Source organism: Ochotona princeps, chromosome X, assembly GCF_030435755.1.
Source record: "Ochotona princeps isolate mOchPri1 chromosome X, mOchPri1.hap1, whole genome shotgun sequence".
In the NCBI taxonomy this organism is placed as follows: Eukaryota; Metazoa; Chordata; class Mammalia; order Lagomorpha; family Ochotonidae; genus Ochotona; species Ochotona princeps.
Genome location: NC_080865.1, coordinates 106,768,062 through 106,786,926, shown reverse-complemented (window position 1 = coordinate 106,786,926; position 18,865 = coordinate 106,768,062). Strand labels below are relative to the sequence as shown.

At 54.7% G+C, this 18,865-nt stretch overlaps 2 protein-coding genes across 2 annotated transcripts; both read right to left on the bottom strand.

The window, feature by feature from the left end:
* Positions 1 to 93: 93 nt before the first annotated feature.
* ATP6AP1 (ATPase H+ transporting accessory protein 1) lies at positions 94 to 6,856 on the bottom strand. The gene is made up of 10 exons (XM_004598872.4): positions 6,634 to 6,856; positions 6,267 to 6,393; positions 3,814 to 3,888; positions 3,446 to 3,639; positions 2,987 to 3,027; positions 2,218 to 2,303; positions 1,653 to 1,891; positions 1,034 to 1,081; positions 711 to 942; positions 94 to 530 (listed from the first exon to the last, which is right to left on the bottom strand). The coding sequence occupies exons 1-10, from the start codon at positions 6,789 to 6,791 to the stop codon at positions 321 to 323; spliced, it is 1,410 nt and encodes a 469-aa protein (XP_004598929.4). The 5' UTR covers positions 6,792 to 6,856; the 3' UTR covers positions 94 to 320.
* A 7,271-nt stretch (positions 6,857 to 14,127) lies between these two features.
* TAFAZZIN (tafazzin, phospholipid-lysophospholipid transacylase) lies at positions 14,128 to 18,865 on the bottom strand. The gene is made up of 10 exons (XM_004598868.4): positions 18,710 to 18,865; positions 18,444 to 18,572; positions 17,743 to 17,788; positions 17,574 to 17,659; positions 15,764 to 15,844; positions 15,645 to 15,686; positions 15,403 to 15,465; positions 15,264 to 15,316; positions 14,903 to 14,980; positions 14,128 to 14,819 (listed from the first exon to the last, which is right to left on the bottom strand). The coding sequence occupies exons 1-10, from the start codon at positions 18,816 to 18,818 to the stop codon at positions 14,718 to 14,720; spliced, it is 789 nt and encodes a 262-aa protein (XP_004598925.1). The 5' UTR covers positions 18,819 to 18,865; the 3' UTR covers positions 14,128 to 14,717.

Genomic DNA, 18,865 nt, shown 5'->3' with positions numbered 1-18,865 from the left:
GAGCCCCACACGGCTAGGGAAGGAGCACTTGCTACACAAAAGCACTATACACAGCGAGAGCTCATGGTGGAGAGATCAGAATAAATAAGGACTAATGACCCCTCCCCTTCACCATGACTGTGCCCGGGAAGTACGACCAGAATCCCGGACACCTTGTTGGAAGACACGAGGGAAGCCCGTCACAGACGGACGTGGGAGTAAGACACGCTGAGGGGCACTGAGGCCCATGCTATGGCAGGAAGACAGAGACCCTTGGGTGCAGTGTAGCAGGTAGGACAACAACAAGCAGGCCACCATCACAACCCCCCCCCGGCACAGGGTCATGCCAGCTGGGTCAAGGCGATGGCAGGGCCCTTGTGGTCATCAAAGCGGTCCATGGTCTTGAGGCTGAGGATCATGTGCAGGCCGTAGGTGAAGATGAGAAGCATCAGCAGGGAGGTGACCAGCCCCATCCAGATGCCTGGAGAGAAAAAGCCTGCACAGTCGCTGGCGTATGAGAACTGCTCCCCGGTCAGGTTGAAAGCCTGGATCTGAGAGACACAGAGATGGAGCTTCTTAGGGCGGCGCTCCCAAGTCAGGGAACAGTCCATATTCCAGGGCCAGGGGGCAGCCCACGCAATGGGACCTGGAGTGCATGGCCGAGCCCAAGGAGAGCTGAGGTTCTTTGGGCCTCCCTGGCCCGCTGGCCAGGGCCCTACCCTGCCACATACCTGGAAGTCCTGCAGGGTCATCTGCCAGAGCGAAGGCTGAACACGGGCCACCAGCAGATTGCCATTCTTGCTCAGGCTGCTCACGTACTCGCAGTGGAAGGAGTAGATGCTGGGCCCTGTGACCTGGGAGGCATTGAAGTAGGCCACCGAGTTGTTGCTGTGGATCTCCAGGCGCTCCATGGTAAACCAGTGTCGGGCAGACACTGGGTAGAAGCGGTTAGCCAGAATGAACCTGGGGGCAGGGGGAGGCAGGGGTGTCAGCTGGGTAGGGGGAGCCTGCATCCATACCCCCCAGCCAGGTCTCAGCTGTCCCCAGGACTCACTTGAATGTCACCATGGTACCAAAGAGCTGCTCATAGGTCAGTGAGAGGCTGTGGGGCCAGAAGCAGAAGTATGTTGTGAGGCTGCAGCCGGGTCACGGACGCCTGGAGGAGTTCACTCCTCAGCTTAGCCCGAGGCCTTCCAAGGCCACCTCCCCAGAGACGCTGAGGCTGCACTCCTGTGGTCAAGAGCGGAGCTGCGAGGCAGCAGTCGGGTCCCTGCCTGCAGGTTAGGCCTCCATTCTCTGCTTCCCCTTAGTCTGCTCCCCCTCCTTTCGGTGCCCTCTTGGGGTGCCTGAGGTACCTGGCCCACAGTTTGGGCATAAGAATAAATGGGAGGATCCCCCAGCAGCTAGCGTGGTATTTACCCACTTGCAGCCTATAGGTGTGCTCAAGAGGTACGGCCAGGTTCCCAGGTACCTGTGAGCTGTTACCAAGGCAGCTCCCAACCCAGGAGCACAGGACGGCAGGACTCTGAGCCACTCCCTTCCTTGCCAACCCTTGTGATCCCACCTGCATTTCCGTGGCAACCACAGCCAGGAAGACCACCCCTGTGCACAACATCCATACTTGAGCGCGGCTCCCCACCCTCGCCTCTGAGCCACAGTAGCAGGAAGGTCACCTGGCAAAGGACTCATTCCAAAAGGAGCCAGTCAGGTTGAGCTCCTGCACCCCAAAGGTGCGGCCTGTCAGGTCTTCCCAGTGGTCCCTGTAGGCCACAGAGAAGTTCTGAGCCCAGAACAGGATCCGGGGGGCAGTGTCATTGTAACTCACAGGCGGGTGAATCGCAGCTGCCCCGGGCTGCTGTTGTAGGAGCTGGCGACCCAGGCCCCCAGCCACCAGGGCGACATCACGGGCCACCTGTAGAAACATCCCATGAGCCCCCACTCACTGGTTTGCACTGTGGCCACTGTGGGAAAGTCAGCAACAGCCCTGGCCTCAGAGGAGTCAAAGTTGGGATCCCCTGGATTTAGGGTACGCTGCTCTGGGGGAAGACAACAGTCCTGAAGCCTCATCCTACTCCCCCCCAGGATCAGCTCAAGAGACCAGCCACCCCTAGGGGCCACTTCCCAGGAATCCTCTGCCTCTCTTAGAGCCCTGCCTAGGGCATACTCCCCACCTCCAGGCAGACTCCCCAGACTGCCTCTCCCCACATATTCCAGAGCCCTGGCCAGAGGGACACATACCCTGGAAGGGCGGACTGCCGTGAGGGCTGCTGTGTACGGGACATCCTCAGACTGCAGCATGCTTAGCACCTGCCCAATGACTTCATCTGAGGGGTGATGGGGAAATCACAGCACAAGGTCATCAGGCAGCGCATGTAAAGGGACAGCCCCACTGGTTGTTGTGGGAACCTGCTAAGGCATCTGAAAGCACAGTGTGTAGCTTTTACTGTTTCTCACCCCAGCCCCTCCCCCTGTGCTCCCCGAGAACAGAGGTGGCCTATGTCACTGACTCCCTAAGGCCAAGTTCTTCCCAAGCAAAAGGAGAAAATATACTCCATAGCTTCCTGGTACTATACCCCTCCTGGAGGGGAGGGGTGCAGAAGGGAGGTCGGTAGGTAAGGGTTCAAGATCTTGGGTCCCTGAAAGCTACACAGGAAACCGACGTTGAGTTCTGCACTCCTGGCTTTGGCCAGCCCCTGCTATTGCGAGCACTGGAAGAGGGGAGCTGGCTGCTGGCCGGGCCCCTCCGCCTCTGTCTGTCTCACTCCATCTCTCTGCCTTTCAAACAAAACACAAATGGTTTCCCAACTAAAGAAATTGGTTTTCTGGGCTCCTGCGCAGAGGGTTCCTAAGTGTCCTGACACCTCTGCCAGGCAGGGCACTGCTAGAAAGGGGAGCTCAGTTGTCAGCTGCACCGTGGGCATTAGGATAAGCCAAGGAACTGCAAGCCACTCTGCCCTCCTGGCCCAAGGGTAGGCTCAGCCGGTGCATGCTCCCTGCCTCTACTCACCGTTGCCCGTAAGGACTTCCCTGGGTGCCATCAGCCCGGAGCTGTAGAAGACAGAGTCTGATGACATCAATGCCCAACAGTCAGCCACCTGTCGTGGTGCCTCAGCCCCTTTGGCTTGTTCCTTCCCCAAGCTGTCCCCCTTCTTCCTAGGTCTCAGGGTCACATTCAAGTACCTGTAACTTGCTCTATAAGCAGGGCTTGGCTAGGCCAGGTGGCACCCCACCAGGCCTATGTCTGCCTCATCTCTGGAGGCCTGACAGGTTTGTTTGAGGGCTACCGGAGTCACAGCCTGGCAGGAGGCCCTTGGCAGCACTTCTGCTTTCATGGGCCACCTTCTGGAAGGCCTTCAAGGTGGGGAGCAGGGCTAACCCCAGCTAAGCTATGCCAGCAGAACCCAGAGCCCGGGCTCTTGGCACTCTCTGGGCCCCAGGGCTGCAGGCTGGGCCATACCGGCCATACCTGGTTGTGTAGGGCAAGCGGATAAGCAGCAGGGCAGGGAGACTGGCATTGAGTTTCAGCTCCCGCAGGGTGGCCAGGTCCACGTGGAGGGGGCTGGCCCCAAGCTTCTCCTGCAGGTAGGCGGTGAGAGCACGGACTGCATACCAGTCGACAGCAGGCAGCACCAGCGAGGACGGGGCCAGGCTGAGGGCATTCTGGGGGCAAGGAAGAGGCGGGCTACTAACCGAGGGCCAGGAGGCAAGCCCCGCCTCCGCGGTTCAGGTCAGAAAAATCCACCACACCTTCAGCTGGAGAAGCTCAAGTCTCCCCAGCCCTTAGCACGTAGCTCTTTGCTTGTGGCCAGAGGGCTCCCGGGAGGAGACGCTTACCTCCAGGTTAGAAAAGGCGCTGTCCTGCTTGTTTCCAAACACACCACCGTATGCTGTGAAGTCCTCGACACTCAGCTAACAGGGGGCAGAAGGAAAATCTTGGGTTGGGGGGTTGGTGAGGCCTTCAAGGTCAGGGGGGCAGGAGCAGAAGGCACAGCGGACCAGAGTGAGAAGACACGGAAGATGGTCACACGGCTGGGAGGTGACCTGCGGCCAGCTGCCTCGTGCTAACCTTGTGCGCAGGAGTCAGAATGCACAAAGAGGAAGTGCGAAGGAAGAGGGAAGCTGCGAGGAGGCGGGGCCAGCCCAGACTGAAGGCAGGGGAGAAGGTGGGCTGGAGCTTCCTCAGAGAGGGTGGCAGGTCCCCTTCCCACTGTCTCTGATGAAGATCTCAGGAGTGGGGCAGGGCTGACACAATGCCTGTATTTGTACAACCTCCAGTTGTCCTTAACTGCTGCCCTCCAGGCGAGCCCCCAGCCTGCTCTGGCCTTTTCCAGTTAGGCCCAGCCCACTCTGTTTAGTACACACACTGGCCCAGCCTCCATCAGGAACCCTCACCCCGCTTGGCTGCGACCAGTTGTCTAACCACACACATCAGCAGCGTGTATTCCACGTGGGCCACTGTTTCCCGTCCCATTTACAGCCACAGGTACCGCCCCATCACAAGGCATAAAGGCCCCCTCTCCTGCTGGCTAGCTGACATATCACCTCCTAGCCCAGGGCCTGGCACCTCCTGTTCGCCTGCCAGGAATATCGTCTGGCACACACAGACATATGGCTTCCTCCCTGCCTCCCTTCATTGAGCTTTCCACTCAGATGTCACTTCCGCATGGTTCCTGAAAACATGTCCCTGGAGACTGGCATGGAAGCACAGCAGGTAAAGCCACCAGCTGTGACACCAGTATCACATATGGGTACTGGCCCCATATGTTGACTGGTATGCAGTCCCAGCCCCTCCACTTCCCATCCAGCTCAGCGCTAATGGCCTGAGAAAGCAACAGAGGACAGCCCGAGTGCTTCGGTCCCTGCAGCCACGTGGGAGACCCAAAGGAAGTTCCTGGCTGCAGGCTGCAGTTTGGTCCAGCCCTGGCTGTTGCAGCCATCTGCGCAACAAAGCAACAGATGGAAAATCAAATCTCTGTCTTCCTCTCCTCTCTCTATAATTCTGCCTTTCAAATAAATCAATTTAAAAAAAGATCATAGGCCTGATTTTATATCATATACTATTTTGGGAGCAATATTCAACACATACCAATGCTTGCTACAGAGTGAGAGCCTGCATGATTGGCAATGGGGTTAGTGGACAAATATCCTAAGACTGAGTATCTCAGTGGGTATTGTGTGAATTACAAACATTCCTCCTCAGGGCCAGGGCCACAGTATAGCAGGTTAAGCCGCAACCTGCAAGCACCATCATCCCACATGTGCGCTGGTTCATTTTGGGCTGCTCCACTTCCCATCAGCTTGTGGCCTGGGAAAGCAGTCGAGGATGCCCCAAAGCCTTGGGACCCTGTCCCGTGTGGGAAACTCAGAAGAAACTCCTAGATTCTTGTTTGGACTTGCCCAGCTTTAGCCATTGTGGCTATTTGGGGAATGAGCCACTGAATGTAAAGATTTCTCTCTCCTAACGCTGCCTTCCGAATAAAAATAAACAAATCTTGAAAACATTCCTGCTCGTAGTGCCTCTACACAGGTGTGTCTTAAGTTGGCCGAGAGCAGAGCTATCATTTACAAAGATGCCATCCTGCACGGGAAGGCCAGCAAGCGGGAGAACTAGGACTGAATCTTGGTCTGACTACAACATTTCCCACCTCCTGGCACGAGTGTAGCAGTGCAATCAGGGAAGACACAAGCTGAGGCTTGCCAGTCCCCTGAGCACCAACCCCAGGCTGCCCTGAGATCTTGTGGAGAGCTGCTGTGCAGGCAGAGAGCTTTGAGTGGGAGGCAAACAGCGGTTGCTGATCACAAACCACAGGGAACAGTCCAATGGACTGGCACTGGGAGCTTCACCGAGTCACTGGGCCTGCACAAACTAGTTTTCTTAGCAGTAAAGCCAACGCAATGGCATCAGCTCAGCATGGCACATATGAAGCATGAAACAAGTGATTACTTTCAACTACCCCATAACGATCATTATTGTTAGATCGACAACCCCGGCACCTGTTAGCCTCCTGCTCTTGGGCTGCTGCTCTTCCAGCACCAGTCCCGTCACCTATGAACAGGGATGAGAATCCCACCAAGGAACAGCTAAAGTGGTACTTTAGTAAGCTTGGTGCTTGCTAAGGGTAATCTGATCCTTTGCTGCCTCCAGTGCAGTAGGGGCTACTTCCCACACAAGTGTCTCCCACGGTCCTTCCCAGTTCCCTAGAGACCTGCCAGTCTGCCTACAGCTGGTACAAGGTCACTGAAGCATTCCTAGGAGAATGGGCATCACTGTTGTGGGCTGCGCGCACCTTGTCCTGCAGGAAGAGCAGCACATTCCGTGGGCCCAGCTCCAGGGCGGGGTCTAAGTAGGTAGACAGCTGCATGTCGCTGGTGATGTGACCCTCGTGCGTGTTGGCTGCGGGAGCCCACAAGTCCCTGGCAGGGGAGAGAAAAGATGCTGTCAGACACAGGGCCTGAGCTGACCAAGCCCACAGGCGCTCACCTTGATGCACAGGGCCCACATTGTGATACTGAACGCCATTCTGCGAGCCCCGAAGTGAAGGGCAGGCCCCCCTCTGCACCTCGCCGCCCCTGGCTGATAAGAGCTCTGGATTCAGGCGAAGGCGACTCAGCCGCCAGGCGCCCAGCAAAGCCCACCCGGCCCGGCCTCCTCACCGGTCACTGGACCACAGCACCAGCGGCACCTGCTGCTCTGCCGCCGCCAACTCCGCCATCAGCAACAGTAACAACCACAGCCATGGCATCCACCACAGAGCAGGGACTCGCAGCGTCCCTGCCCGAACCCGGGCCGCCGCCGTAACCGCTGCCGCCATCACAGCCTCAGCTTCCAGTGCCTGGAGGACTGCAGCCACTGCAGATCAGGTGACGGTGCCCCTGCCCGAGTCCCGCCTCGTGCTGCTATTGGCTTGAGCCTACAGCTTTTCGCCAGAGCCAAGCGTGATTGGGCCAAGCGCATGCCACTCGGAACCACTCCTTTGCGCTGGTTGGCTGTACGTGTCTCCAGGCACACAGGCTCCGGGTGGGAAAGGAGGAGGAAAGGAACTGGCTCTTGCTGGGGCGGGGCTGTTGGCTGTAGGATTCCTGGTCTTAATCTTTTGCTAAAATTCCCAGAGTGGTTTCTGTTCCCTGTAGGTGTACCCTGCCTGATCCAGTTGAGATGAGAAGGCGATCTTTTAGATGGAAGAGGAGGGCCCAGTATACTAGCCAGAGGAACATGAGCCTCTTCAATAGGCTGAGAGAAGGAGAGTTCCCAAGAGAGATCACACAAAAGTAGCAGCTGAAGAGCAGCAGCCGGGGACTTCGGCAAGGGCTAGTCCCATGTAACTTTCATGGAAACACAGTAGCACACTGCCCTTCCTCAGGAAAGGCACATGTCACACTCACAAAATGAGAGACAGTACCTCCAAGGAATTAAGAGGGATTTATCTTTTTCTGAGCCCTTGTTTGATTTTTGGCCCGAGAGCATTACAAACAGATCACAAAGGATGACTGTAATCACATCTCTTTTTTTTATAAAGATTTATTTTATTTTTTTTTTATTACAAAGTCAGATATACTGAGAGGAGGAGAGACAGAGAGGAAGTGGAGCTGCCAGGACTAGAACCAGCGGCCACATGGGATCAAGGAGAGGACCTTAGCCACCATGCCACGCCACCAAGCCCCACATCTTTTTTTTTTTAAGATTTATTTATTTTATTACAAAGTCAGAGATACAGAGAGGAGGAGAGACAGAGAGGAAGATCTTCCGTCTGATGATTCACTCCCCAAGTGAGTGCAACGGCCAGTGCTGCGCTGATCCCGAAGCTGGGAACCAGGAACCTCTTCCAGGTCTCCCACGCGGGTGCAGGGTTCCAAGGCCTTGGGCCGTCCTCGACTGCTTTCCCAGGCCACAAGCAGGGAGCTGGATGGGAAGTGGAGCTGCCGGGATTAGAACCTGGCCCATCTGGGATCCTGGGGCGTTCAAGGCGAGGACTTTAGCCGCTAGGCCACGCTGCCTGGTCCTCTAATAAAATTTTAAAAACCAGGGCACAGCTCTGTGGCCTAGCGGCTAAAGTCTTCCTCTTGAATGCGCCGGGATCCCACATGGGTGCTGGATTGTGTCCCACCAGCTCCGCTTACCATCCAGCTCCCTGCTTGAAGACTGGGAAAGCAATGGAGGACCCTGCACCTGGGTGGGAGACCTGGAAGAGCTCCTGGCTGCTGGCTTCAGATCGGTGCAACCCCGGCCATTGCGCTCACTTTGGGAGTGAATCATCAGATGGAAGATCTTCCTCTCTGTCTCTCCTTCTTTATGTAAATATTTGACTTCACAATAAAAATAAATATTTTTTTAAAAATTAAAATAATTGGGCCCGGCGGCGTGGCCTAGCGGCTAAAGTCCTCGCCTTGAACGCCCTGGGATCCCATATGGGCGCCGGTTCTAATCCCGGCAGCTCCACTTCCCATCCAGCTCCCTGCTTGTGGCCTGGGAAAGCAGTGGAGGACGGCCCAAGGCCTTGGGACCCTGCACCCACGTCGGAGACCTGGAAGAGGTTCCAGGTTCCCGGCTTTGGATCGATGCGCACCGACCCGTTACGGCTCCGTTGGGGAGTGAATCATCGGACGAAAGATCTTCCTCTCTGTCTCTTCTCCTCTCTGTATATCTGACTTTGTAATAAATAAATAAATCATTTTAAAAAATTAAAATAATTAATAAAAAAGAACCCCCCTGCAACCCTGTGGAAAGCATGATGAGGAGCTCCTGACTCCTGGTGTCAGCCGGTCCCAGTCCTGGCCATTGTAAACATTTGGGGACAAACCAGCGGATGGAGCATATCCATCTGTCTCTGTTGTTTTTCTTTCTCTTTATTTATTTATTTTTAGAGGAAGAGAAACAGAGAGAAAGATCTTTGATCCACTGGTTCACTCCCCAAATGACTGCAATAGCCAGAGCTGAGCAGATCTAAAACCAGGAGCCTCTTCCAGGTCTCCCACGCGGGTGCAGGGTCCCAAGGCTTTGGGCCGTCCTCCACTGCTTTCCCGGACCACAAGCAGGGAGCTGGATGGGAAGCTGGGCTGCTGGGATGTGAACCAGCGTCCATATGGGATGCTGGTGTGTTCAAGGTAAGGACTTCAGCCACTAGGCTATGCTGCTGGGTCCATCTCCATACTCTGAATTTTATTTATAGCTCTAATAATTTTCTTTGCATCATGTCTTAGAATTACCCTTTTAAATAAAAAATTTTATTTCAAAAAGGTAGTGAATTATGGAATCATCTATTTAGTGCAATATGTATGCATAACTTAAAAATTTGCAAAACTGGAGCCTGCCACAATGGTTCAGTGGCTAAAGCCTTGAAAGCACCAGAGTCCCACATGGGCACTGGTTCTTTTTTATTATTATTATTATTATTATTATTATTTTAAAATTATATTTTTGACAATCTTTACATAGTTAATTATGGTAAAAAGGTTCAGGGGCTATAGGGAAGTGGGCAATACTATTATGTCCATATTGTTTCCTTCATGCATCTGAGGTAAAGGGGGATATTGAGGGAGAAGCCCCACCCAGTTTCCCACCCACCCCAAGTCCCGGATGTGGGGCATGCTCTGAGATCCTTGCTCAAGTGATTTTAATAGTTCACCAGTTATGAATCGCTGCCATTTTCGCCACTCCCAGCTCGGTGAGGTTGTTGAAGAATCCACTGATTGACATAGTCCATCATAGAGTCTCCGTTTGCCCAGTTTTTCACTGCCAACATATAGCTGAGGTGGTTGATTGACCTGTTCTGTCCTCTGTCTTTTCTTGGCTAGGGTTCTGAGTTCAGCATTTTGATTGGGGAGATCCCCACAGAAACTTTTGAGGTATTTCCAGACCAGATTCTTGTATGTTCTAGCAAGCACAGGGCCCAGCACAGTCCATCGCCACGATCAGCTGGTGGTTGCAATTGCTGGGTTGGTTCTGTTTTCAGCCCCGACTTCCACTGGAACCAATGGGTGTTGCAGTCCAGTCTGGTTCTGCCCAGCACACACTCGGCCCTCACATCAGCCAGTGGGAGCTGCAGCCTAGTTGGAGAGACCCACAGTAACTCCCACCAGGCCCGCCCCCTATCCTGGTTTGCCAGTATGTGTAGCAGTAGTCCAGTCTGTCCCACATCCCCTTCTGCTCTCATACATGGCAATGGGTACTAAAGCTTAGTTGCATCTAACCAGCTCCACTATGCAGCCCTCACGGATGTTTTTGAGTGCCTCTCTGTCTTGCCACCCCAGCCCCCATCCTAGTTTTCATGCCCTCCCACGGAAGTAGTAACCCAAGAGGGGGGAACCCACTATTTCCCTCCCGGATCTCTCTCAATCCCGGTTTATGCACTCTTCGGGTAGTTCTGTGGTTTGACTTGGCAGAATTAGCCCAATGCCAGCTTCTGCTGTCTGATGCTGTGGCTAAACCCCAACAACCCTCACCCACTCTAATTTATGCTTGCACCAGCAGGAATAATCCGCCCAGCCTGGCTTTTCCCTGGTCTAGTCCACAGGAGGCGCACAGGTGTTGTGGCCCTGGTTAGTCTGGTCTGTTCCCATCCCAGCCCACGCTCTCCAGTGGGAGTAGCTGTCTGGCGAGGGGACCAGCCCCTTAATCCCCCTGCCGGCTCTGCCCCCTCCCTTCCTGGTTCTCACGCGTGCTGGTTGGGTGCTGCGGTCACATCCAGTACAGGCAACCTCACCCTGGCGTTCGGGCACCGATTCTAATCCTGGCAGTTCCACTTCCCATCCAGCTCCCTGCCTGTGGCCTGGGAAAGCAGTTGAGGACGGCCCAAAGCCTTGGGACCCTGCACCCGTGTGGGAGACCTGGAGGAAGTTCCTGGCTCCTGACTTTGAACTGACTCAGCTACAGCTGTTGTAGCCATTTGGGGAATGAACCAGTAGATGAAAGATCTCTGTCCTTTTCCCCTTAAGTCTGATTTGCCAACCCAATAAAATTTTTTCAAAAATTAAAAACCTGCGGGCCCAGCGTGGTGGCCTAGCAGCTAAAGTCCTCACCTTGAACACGTCGAGATCCCACATGGGCACTGGTTCTAATCCCGGTAGCTCCACTTTCCACCCAGCTCCCTGCTTGTGGCATGGGAAAGCAGTGGAGGATGCCCCAAAGCCTTGGTATCCTGCACCCATGTGGGAGACCCGGAAGAAGCTCCAGGCTCCTGGCTTCAGATTGGCTCACCTCCTGCCGTTGTAGCACTTAGGGAGTGAACTAGCAAATGGAAGATCTTTCTGTCTTTCCTTCTCTCCGTAAATCTGACTTTCCAATAAAAATAAATCTTTTATTTTGTTCATTTTGTTTTTCTTTTTTTAAAATTTTGATCTTTACATAGTTGGTTAGGGCTTAAAGGGTCAAGGGCTACAGGAAAGTGCGTAAGACTATTGTTTCCACATTCTCTTTTTTCCTTCTTGTATCTGGGGGAAGAGGAGCGACAAAGGGAGAAGTCACACTCGGACTCCCAGCCATCCCAGGTCCCCGATGGGGGCATGCTCCGAGGGCACTGCTCAAGTGGTTTTGATAGTTCAGCTGTTCTGAATGGCTGCCAATCTCGCCGTTCCAAGCACGATAAAATCTCTTCGGAATCCGCTGATTGACATAGCCATCTTACCGTCTCCACTTGCCCAGATTTTCACTGCCAACACTTGGCTGGCTAGTTGATCAATTTGTTCTGTCCTGTTATGGTACCAGGTGTCCTCTGCAGGCTCCAATGTACTGCCATATCCTCCATGTGCACCTGGGTATGCTGTCCACTGCTCCGACTGAGCCACTAAGGAGGCTCAGCTTTGACACATGAACTCCACGGTCAGACCAGGGAGCCTGCAATTCTCTTCAAGGTTGGGGTTCTCAGCCCAGCAGTTCAGTTGGAGGATCCCCAAAGAAACTTCATCTGAGGTGATCCCAGACCAGATTCTGTGTGTGCTTGCCAGTAGAGGGTCTGGCACAGACCGTCGCCCCAATCAGCCTATGCACATGCTGGTGGCTGCAAATGCCGGGTCAGTTCTGCCTCCAGTTCCTGCAGAACTGTACTTTCACATTGATGGATGGTCAGGCATTTGCTGCACCAGTTAAGTTGATCCTTAAGGCATACGTCAGGGTCCAAAATCTGGCTCCCCTACTTAAAATCATCTTTTTTGCTACTGTGCACCTTAGGGGGCAAGTGGGAATGGCTCAAATGCTTTGGTCCCTTGTACTCATGTGGGTTATCTAACTTGAGCTCCTGGCTCTAGTCCTGGCTTTGGCAGGCATTTAAGATACTTACCAGTGGATGGGAGATCTTTCTCTTCTTTTCTAAATAAATTTTGTAATAGTGTTTAAATATGGGCCTGGCACGGTAGCCTAGTTGCTAAAGTCCTTGCCTTGCTACAGCCGGGATCCAATGTGGGCAACAGTTTATGTTCTAGCTGCCCACTTCTCATCCAGCGCCCTGCCTGTGGCCTGGGAAAGCAGTTGAGGATGGCCCAAAGCCTTGGGACCCTGCAGCCAAGTGAGAGACCCAGAAGAGGCTCCTGGCTCTTGGCTTCAGATAGGCTTAGCTCCGGCCATTGCGGCCACTTGGGGAGTGAAGCAGCAGATGGAGGATCTTTCTGTATATCCTTCTCTCTGTAGATCTGCCTTTTCAATTAAAATAAATAAAACTTTTTTTTAAAAAAAGAGTTTAAATATTTTTGGAGACTTGGGGCCTGGAGTGATTACTCAATGGCTAACTCCTCACCTTGCACATGCTGAGATCCCATATGGGCACCAGTTTGTGTTTCAGCTGCTCCACTTCCCATTAACCTCCCTGCCTGTGGCCTGGGAAAGCAGTCAAGGACGGCCCAAAGCCTTGGGACCCTGCACCTGTGTGGGAGACCTGGAGGAAGTCTGAGGTCCTGGCTTCGGATCAGCTCAGCTCCTGCCATTCTGGTCACTTGGGGAGTGAATAATGGACACATCTTCCTCTCTGTCTCTCCTCTTTGTGTATCTGACTTTCCAAACTTTCCAATAAAAATAACTCTTTATATATATATATATATATATATATATATATATATATATATATATACATACTAGCAATAAAAATACAGGAGTATGAAAAATGGAATTCATGGAGCACAAAATTAGTTTTATGAAGTACAGTTGACATTTGCTGAGATAAATACATGAAAATGACCCTTGCTCTATTGGAATCTCCAGTGCATTACACACATTTATCCTACTTATTTGCTTCTCTATTGATCATATTTATAAAGCCTTTGATTTTGACATAGAAGCATTTGCACACAGTGTCCATTGTCTGAGTATTCCATTGTCGCTCATTTTTGTGGCTTCATTTTTTATTCCCATGTTTCTAGTACAGGATTAATAATGGGTGTGTTCCTGTCAGTACCGGAAGTCCCCAAGCTGCTCCAGTTTCTGCTGACAGTGTACAATGATGCATCCTTCCACACGGAGATCTGTCGGTTGATTTTAACCTATACACAACCTGGTGGCCAAATGCGAGCATTCTCCTTTCTCCAGGTCTCTGACTCCCAGAAGTCCAGGACATTGCTGCCCTTGGTCCTTCTGCTCCCAGCTGCCAGTCCCAGTACCTCCTGGTCATGGCCAGCAGCTCGCTGGGCCCCTCAGAAAGCCCCTTCCTGCCATGAGCCAGCACAGAACTCAACTGACTCTACATACTTAAGGCTCTCTCAGCAAGGCCTATGCTACCTACTTATCCTTGTTTTTCATTTTTGAGACAGACATTCCCACCTGCTGATTCACTCTCCAAACACCCACAGCAGTCATGGCCAAAGCCAGGAGCTGGGAACTGAATCCGCGTCTCCCACATGGATAACATTTGAGAAGAACTCAAAGCTAGGCACTCTGCTGTGGGATGTGGGCAATCCAGGCACATCCTGCCCACTGTGCCCAGCACCTATTCCGAGCTTTGCTTTTGAAGCAAGCTTTGTACACGTGCTGGTCTCCTCGCCAAAAGAGGGACTGATGGCTAGTCAGTTAAGGTTGCTACGTGGACTACAGGCAGTAACTGACACCTTAAGTCACGGGTACACACAGAGAGCTCAATGGCCATTTGCTCGTGTGCTCCCGCCATGTGCACAGCTTGGAGATCTAGCTGTCACCTCCCTTCCCTCTCCTCAGCAGAGAGGCCACAGGTGTAACAGCACGACACGGTTGCTTTATTTTACAAAACGTGAAAACCCAGGCCCCAGGACATGAGCAATGCCAAGGGACAGAAAGGATGGACAGGCCATGGGTCCCCCCATGGCAGCCCTCCCCGAAGGCTCCCTTTCTGTCTGCAGCCTACCTGAGGCCCTCCAGGGGGAGGGCACCTGCAGAAAGGGGTCATCACTTGCTGCTGTCCCTGAAGAGGTTGTGAAAAACTAGGTTAAGGGGCCTTGTGGGCCTCCCACTTACCACACAGCTACTTGCCCCCTCCTGATACAAGCCTGGGGAGACAACAGCCAAAGACCAGAAGGGAAGAGATCCCTCCAGAAGCTTCCTCCTCCTTTCTCAGTCATGTGAGAGGAGCCACCGAGTTCAGTATCCACAGAGGGGCACCTAGTAAGGCCTGAAACCTATCTGTCTAAAAGTCACATTTGAGCTAAAAGCATCAATCCATCTGCCAGTCTCAGCTGTGGGGTGAGGATCCGAAAGGCAGCCCTGAGAGCCAATCGGGCTGCAGCAGGGGCCCCCACAGCCTGGGAGGCCAAGAGGAGGCCAGGGCCAGGCGCTGGCCAGGTGGGGCCTATCTCCCGGGCTGTAGATGATGGTGCAGCTGCTCAGCCTGGGTCTTCAGGTGCTGGAATTCCTCCTGGATGAAGTCCGTCAGGGCCTTGCGCATCTCCACCTGTGGACAAGGGCACGGCTGGCCTGCACCTTTCGGGGCGCTCAGCCGAGGGGGTGCTGGGCGGCAGGGGGGCTGAGACTCACGGCTGACTTGTTCTCTGCGCGAAGCCGCTCAAGCACAGGCAGTGCACTGAAGGGCTTTCCGATCAGCACGGTGATTTTCTGTGCAGGACAAGGAGTAGGGCAGCTGTTCATTGCTGCAGCCCAAGCAAGTCCTGGCCTCGGCACACTGCATCTCCTTCTTGAAAGTGAGCTGCTAGCCGCCACAATGTTCCAAGGCCACCCTACTCCCAGGGTCCGTTCTGGAAATGACTTTGTCCTGTCCCCAGAGTCCACGTCTATCCCAGGCTCACAAATCCCTGCCCCGGTAGCCCCTGCCCAGGCCCACATGAGCTCCACGGCTCGTGGGTGACAGGATGGATGGGCCAAGGCAGGCCCTGCTCACCTGCCCGAAGCGGGGAAAGTAGGGTGGGCCGTTAGGGAGCACGTCATTCATTCCTGTAGCACAGGAGACAAGGCAGACATGGGGAGCTGCAGGGCAGTCTCCCAGGGACTAGGGAGGGGCACTCCCGCTGCCAACTCACCAACATGCCACAGCGGCAGGATGACGGGATTCAGATGACACTCAGCAATCAGGCGCCCAATTCCTAAGAGGAGATGGGGCAGAAACGGCTCCCAGTTGCACCCAGCTCCCCTGGGTGGTTGTCCTCTTGGCACGGGTCTCCCTTCTGGTGGTCTCCAACACACCAGCCACAGGAAACCCTGAGGAGCCTCCAGGGAAAACTCCACCACGGGGATGGCCACGGCCAGGGCCCACAGTGCTTACCCCACTTGAAACGCATGAACTCGGAGCTCATGTTCACTTTGCCTGTGAGAGCACAGAGCAGATTCAGCAGCAGGCCCGGGCCACGCAGAGGGCAGCACAGCCCAGCCAGCTCCACTGACCTTCTGGGAAGATGTGCACCCAGTCTCCGTGGTTGAGCTTCTCCAAGATGAAGTCCATGCCCTTCTGGTAGACGCCGTCCCCTGCAAAACAAAGGCCTCTCACCAGTGGCACCCTTCCTAGGGCAGGCAGTCCCCCGGCCCCGTGCCACGGCCGCAGCCACACTGTGACGCTAACTTCCTGTGTTCCCCAGCAAACCCTTGGGGCCTCCAGCTGAGGGCAGGCATTCAGCTTAGCAGCTAAGATCCAGCCTGCCCATGTCCCATGTCAGTGTCCCAGTGGGGTCCTGGTCTCCGGCTCCTCCCTTCAGCTTCTGGCAATGCACATCCTGGGAGACAGTAGCAATGGCTCTGCTGCCCACATGCAACCCCCCGAGGTAGTTCCCAGGTCCCAGCTCCTCTCTGGCTGGGCTGCTGCAGGCCATCTGGGGAGTGAAACAGCAAAACAGAGCTTTGCCCTGTTCTCTCTCTTTCTCACTTTTTAATTTTCTTAAAATATTTATTTTTATTTGAAAGGTAGAATAACAGAGAAAGAAGGAGACAGAGAAAGAGATCTTCCATCTGCTGGTTTACTCCCCAAGTGGTAGCAATGGCCAGAGCTGAGCCAATCCGAAGTCGGGAGCCAGAAGCTTCTTCCAGGTCTCCCACGCGGGTGCAGGGTCCCAAGGCTTTGGGCCGTCCTCCACTGCTTTCCCAGGCCACAGGCAGGGAGCTGGATGGGAAGTGGAGCAACTGGGACTCAAACTGGCTACCACATGGGATGTCAGCTTTACAGGTTGAGGATGACCCTGCTACACCACAGTATCAGCTTCTTGAATATTTTGTGTTTTGTTTTCGTCATTTTCCCCTTAAATACTTTAAGAATTTTTAAATCTTGAAGTTTCTGTCACATACACGGTATCATCATTTCTAACCATCTCCTGAAAGCTGAATTCACAGTCCCTCCACTTACCTATGACTTTCCCTTCCAACAACTTAGCCACACACACCCATGTCCCCTCCACGCAGTCACAGATCCAAAGATCTCAGCACTTGAAGTCACATGGCCGTAATTACTGTGTAGTCATGACCTCACAGATGGACAGGCCCACCCAGGCCTGCCTGTTGTGACCATCTGGAGAGCAAACCAGTGGATGGAAGATCTGTCTGTGACTCTGCCTTTCAAATAAAAATAAGCTTAAAAAAAAAAACTATTCGAGAAATACTTCATAATTTCTAGCTTTTGCAAACACTTAAAAAAAAAAGTATTTAGGGCCCAGTGTGATGGCTGAGAGACTAAATCCTCACCTTGCAGGTGTCAGGATCCCATTTGGCCACTGTTTTGTGCCCCAGCTGCTCAGCTTCCCATCCAGCTCCCTGGGCGTCTCCTGTCCGCTCTTGTTCCTCATACCTGCCTCGTCACCCTCTCCCGCGTCCTGTCTAGCCACAGCAAGCTGATCCGTGTCAGCTCTGTGCCTTCCAACTGCCCCTGTGTGCAGAAACGCCCGCCTGGGCTGCTGCGCTCCCTGCCCCTCTCAGCCCTCTGGTACCTCACGTGCGTGTTCGGCCTTCGTACGTGCTCAAGTCTTGACCTAAGAGGTCTCAGCTCACTCGCCCCCCCCCCCCCGCCTGTTTCCCCAGAAGCCAAACTTCTGTCCTTGCTACTGCTGTCACAAGGCAATGACGCCAGCATGCCACGGGGGGGGGGGGGGGGGGGGTCTCAGCACTTTCCACCGCAGCAGCTCAGCCCCTGCAGCCTGGCCTCCTAGGCTACGCCGCACGTGGGGGTCTCTAAGCCACGGGCGAGGCCAATAGCCTCTTGAGCCCAGCTCACCTCGGCACACAGGCACGCACTTGCCCAAGCTGAAGAAGCGGGAGTGCAGCTCCTTCGTGAAGCAAATGTCTGCCGCCGCGGGCGTCCTGGGGGGCAGATGCAGTCAGGCCGCCCCATCAGCACAGCACACCCGCCCCAGCCCCTCCTGGCCTGCCCGACGCCGCCTCACCAGCGCATGAGCTGCAGGTTCCAGATGTGGCGCAGCTTCAGGATGCCTGTGGAAGTGAATGAAAGGCTGCAGGTGGAGCCCGCTCCCCCCCCCCCACTGCAGAGACGGGGCCCAAGGACAGCGCTGCCACCGGGGCCCAAGGACAGCGCTGCCACCGTCTCCCTGCCTCCTTCCCGTCTAGCCACTCCTGCTGCTGTCACCAACGCCTGGGCCGCGGCCGCCTGGGCAGTTGAGGGGCCCTTTCAGGTCTGCTACCACCCACCGGGACATGCTCCAGGCCATTCTTCACCCAGAGGTCTGAGTGGGCCTCAGGTGGGAGTCCCTGGCACCCCCTCCCACTGTGCAGTCGGCAGAGCAGGTGTTTCTACAGGAGGCAATAAGGCTTGTAAATGGGGGCTGGCTGAAGAATACCAAGCACCCGGGGGGGAAAGCTGGGAGTGATTCCCACAGTTCTTCCAGCCAGATCCCCTAAGGCCCACACAGTGCAGCCCAAATAGATGCTTTGAAAGGCCTGCGGGCACAGCACAGCAGCTGCTCTCCAGCTGCTGCCTCCTTCCACCTACAGACCACACCACACAGGTACCCTTCACTTCCCTCCCCCAGGGGAGGGGGTTGGCAAGACACTCCACAAACACGAGTGCCGCGCTTCAGCTTTTGCCTGGCCAGTCCCGGCCTCTCCATGCCCAGCGGGTGGCGCGTACCCCACAGGTGAGGATCATCCATGCAGGACTGATGATTGGAGACAGTGATGAGGGGCGTGGTGGGCCCCCGGTTCTCGATCAGCTCGTACAGGACCTCCTTGTTGTGCACACTGAGATGGTTCATGTACTCTACCGGGAGAGGACACGTCAACCCGCTTCTTCCCACCAGGCTAAGCACCCTGCCGATGCCCCACGCTCCCCAAATCCCAACTCTGATCGGGGTGGGGACCCGAGACAGGCCCGGACTCCGCCTTGGGCCCACTCACTAGTCCAGAAGCAGCTGTAGGTGCCCACCAGGCCCATGACGACACTGCTGGCCAGGGTCCAGGTGAGCCGCGGCACCGCCGGAAACGGCCACTTCACGTGCAAGGGCATCGCACCCTGCCTGCCCGTCCCGCCCCCAGAGGCCTGCTGCTCCCCGG

Coding starts and splice junctions, on each gene's coding strand:
- ATP6AP1 (XM_004598872.4), bottom strand. CDS start 6,791: ATGGCGGCAGCGGTTACGGCGGCGGCCCGGGTTCGGGCAGGGACGCTG. Junction 3,889..6,266: donor TGCTCTTCCTGCAGGACAAG/GTGCGCGCAGCC, acceptor GCCCCCTGTTAG/CTGAGTGTCGAGGACTTCAC. Junction 943..1,033: donor GGTACCATGGTGACATTCAA/GTGAGTCCTGGG, acceptor CCCTGCCCCCAG/GTTCATTCTGGCTAACCGCT.
- TAFAZZIN (XM_004598868.4), bottom strand. CDS start 18,818: ATGCCCTTGCACGTGAAGTGGCCGTTTCCGGCGGTGCCGCGGCTCACC. Junction 17,789..18,443: donor GGATGATCCTCACCTGTGGG/GTACGCGCCACC, acceptor TCACTTCCACAG/GCATCCTGAAGCTGCGCCAC. Junction 14,981..15,263: donor ACTTTCCCCGCTTCGGGCAG/GTGAGCAGGGCC, acceptor TGTCCTGCACAG/AAAATCACCGTGCTGATCGG.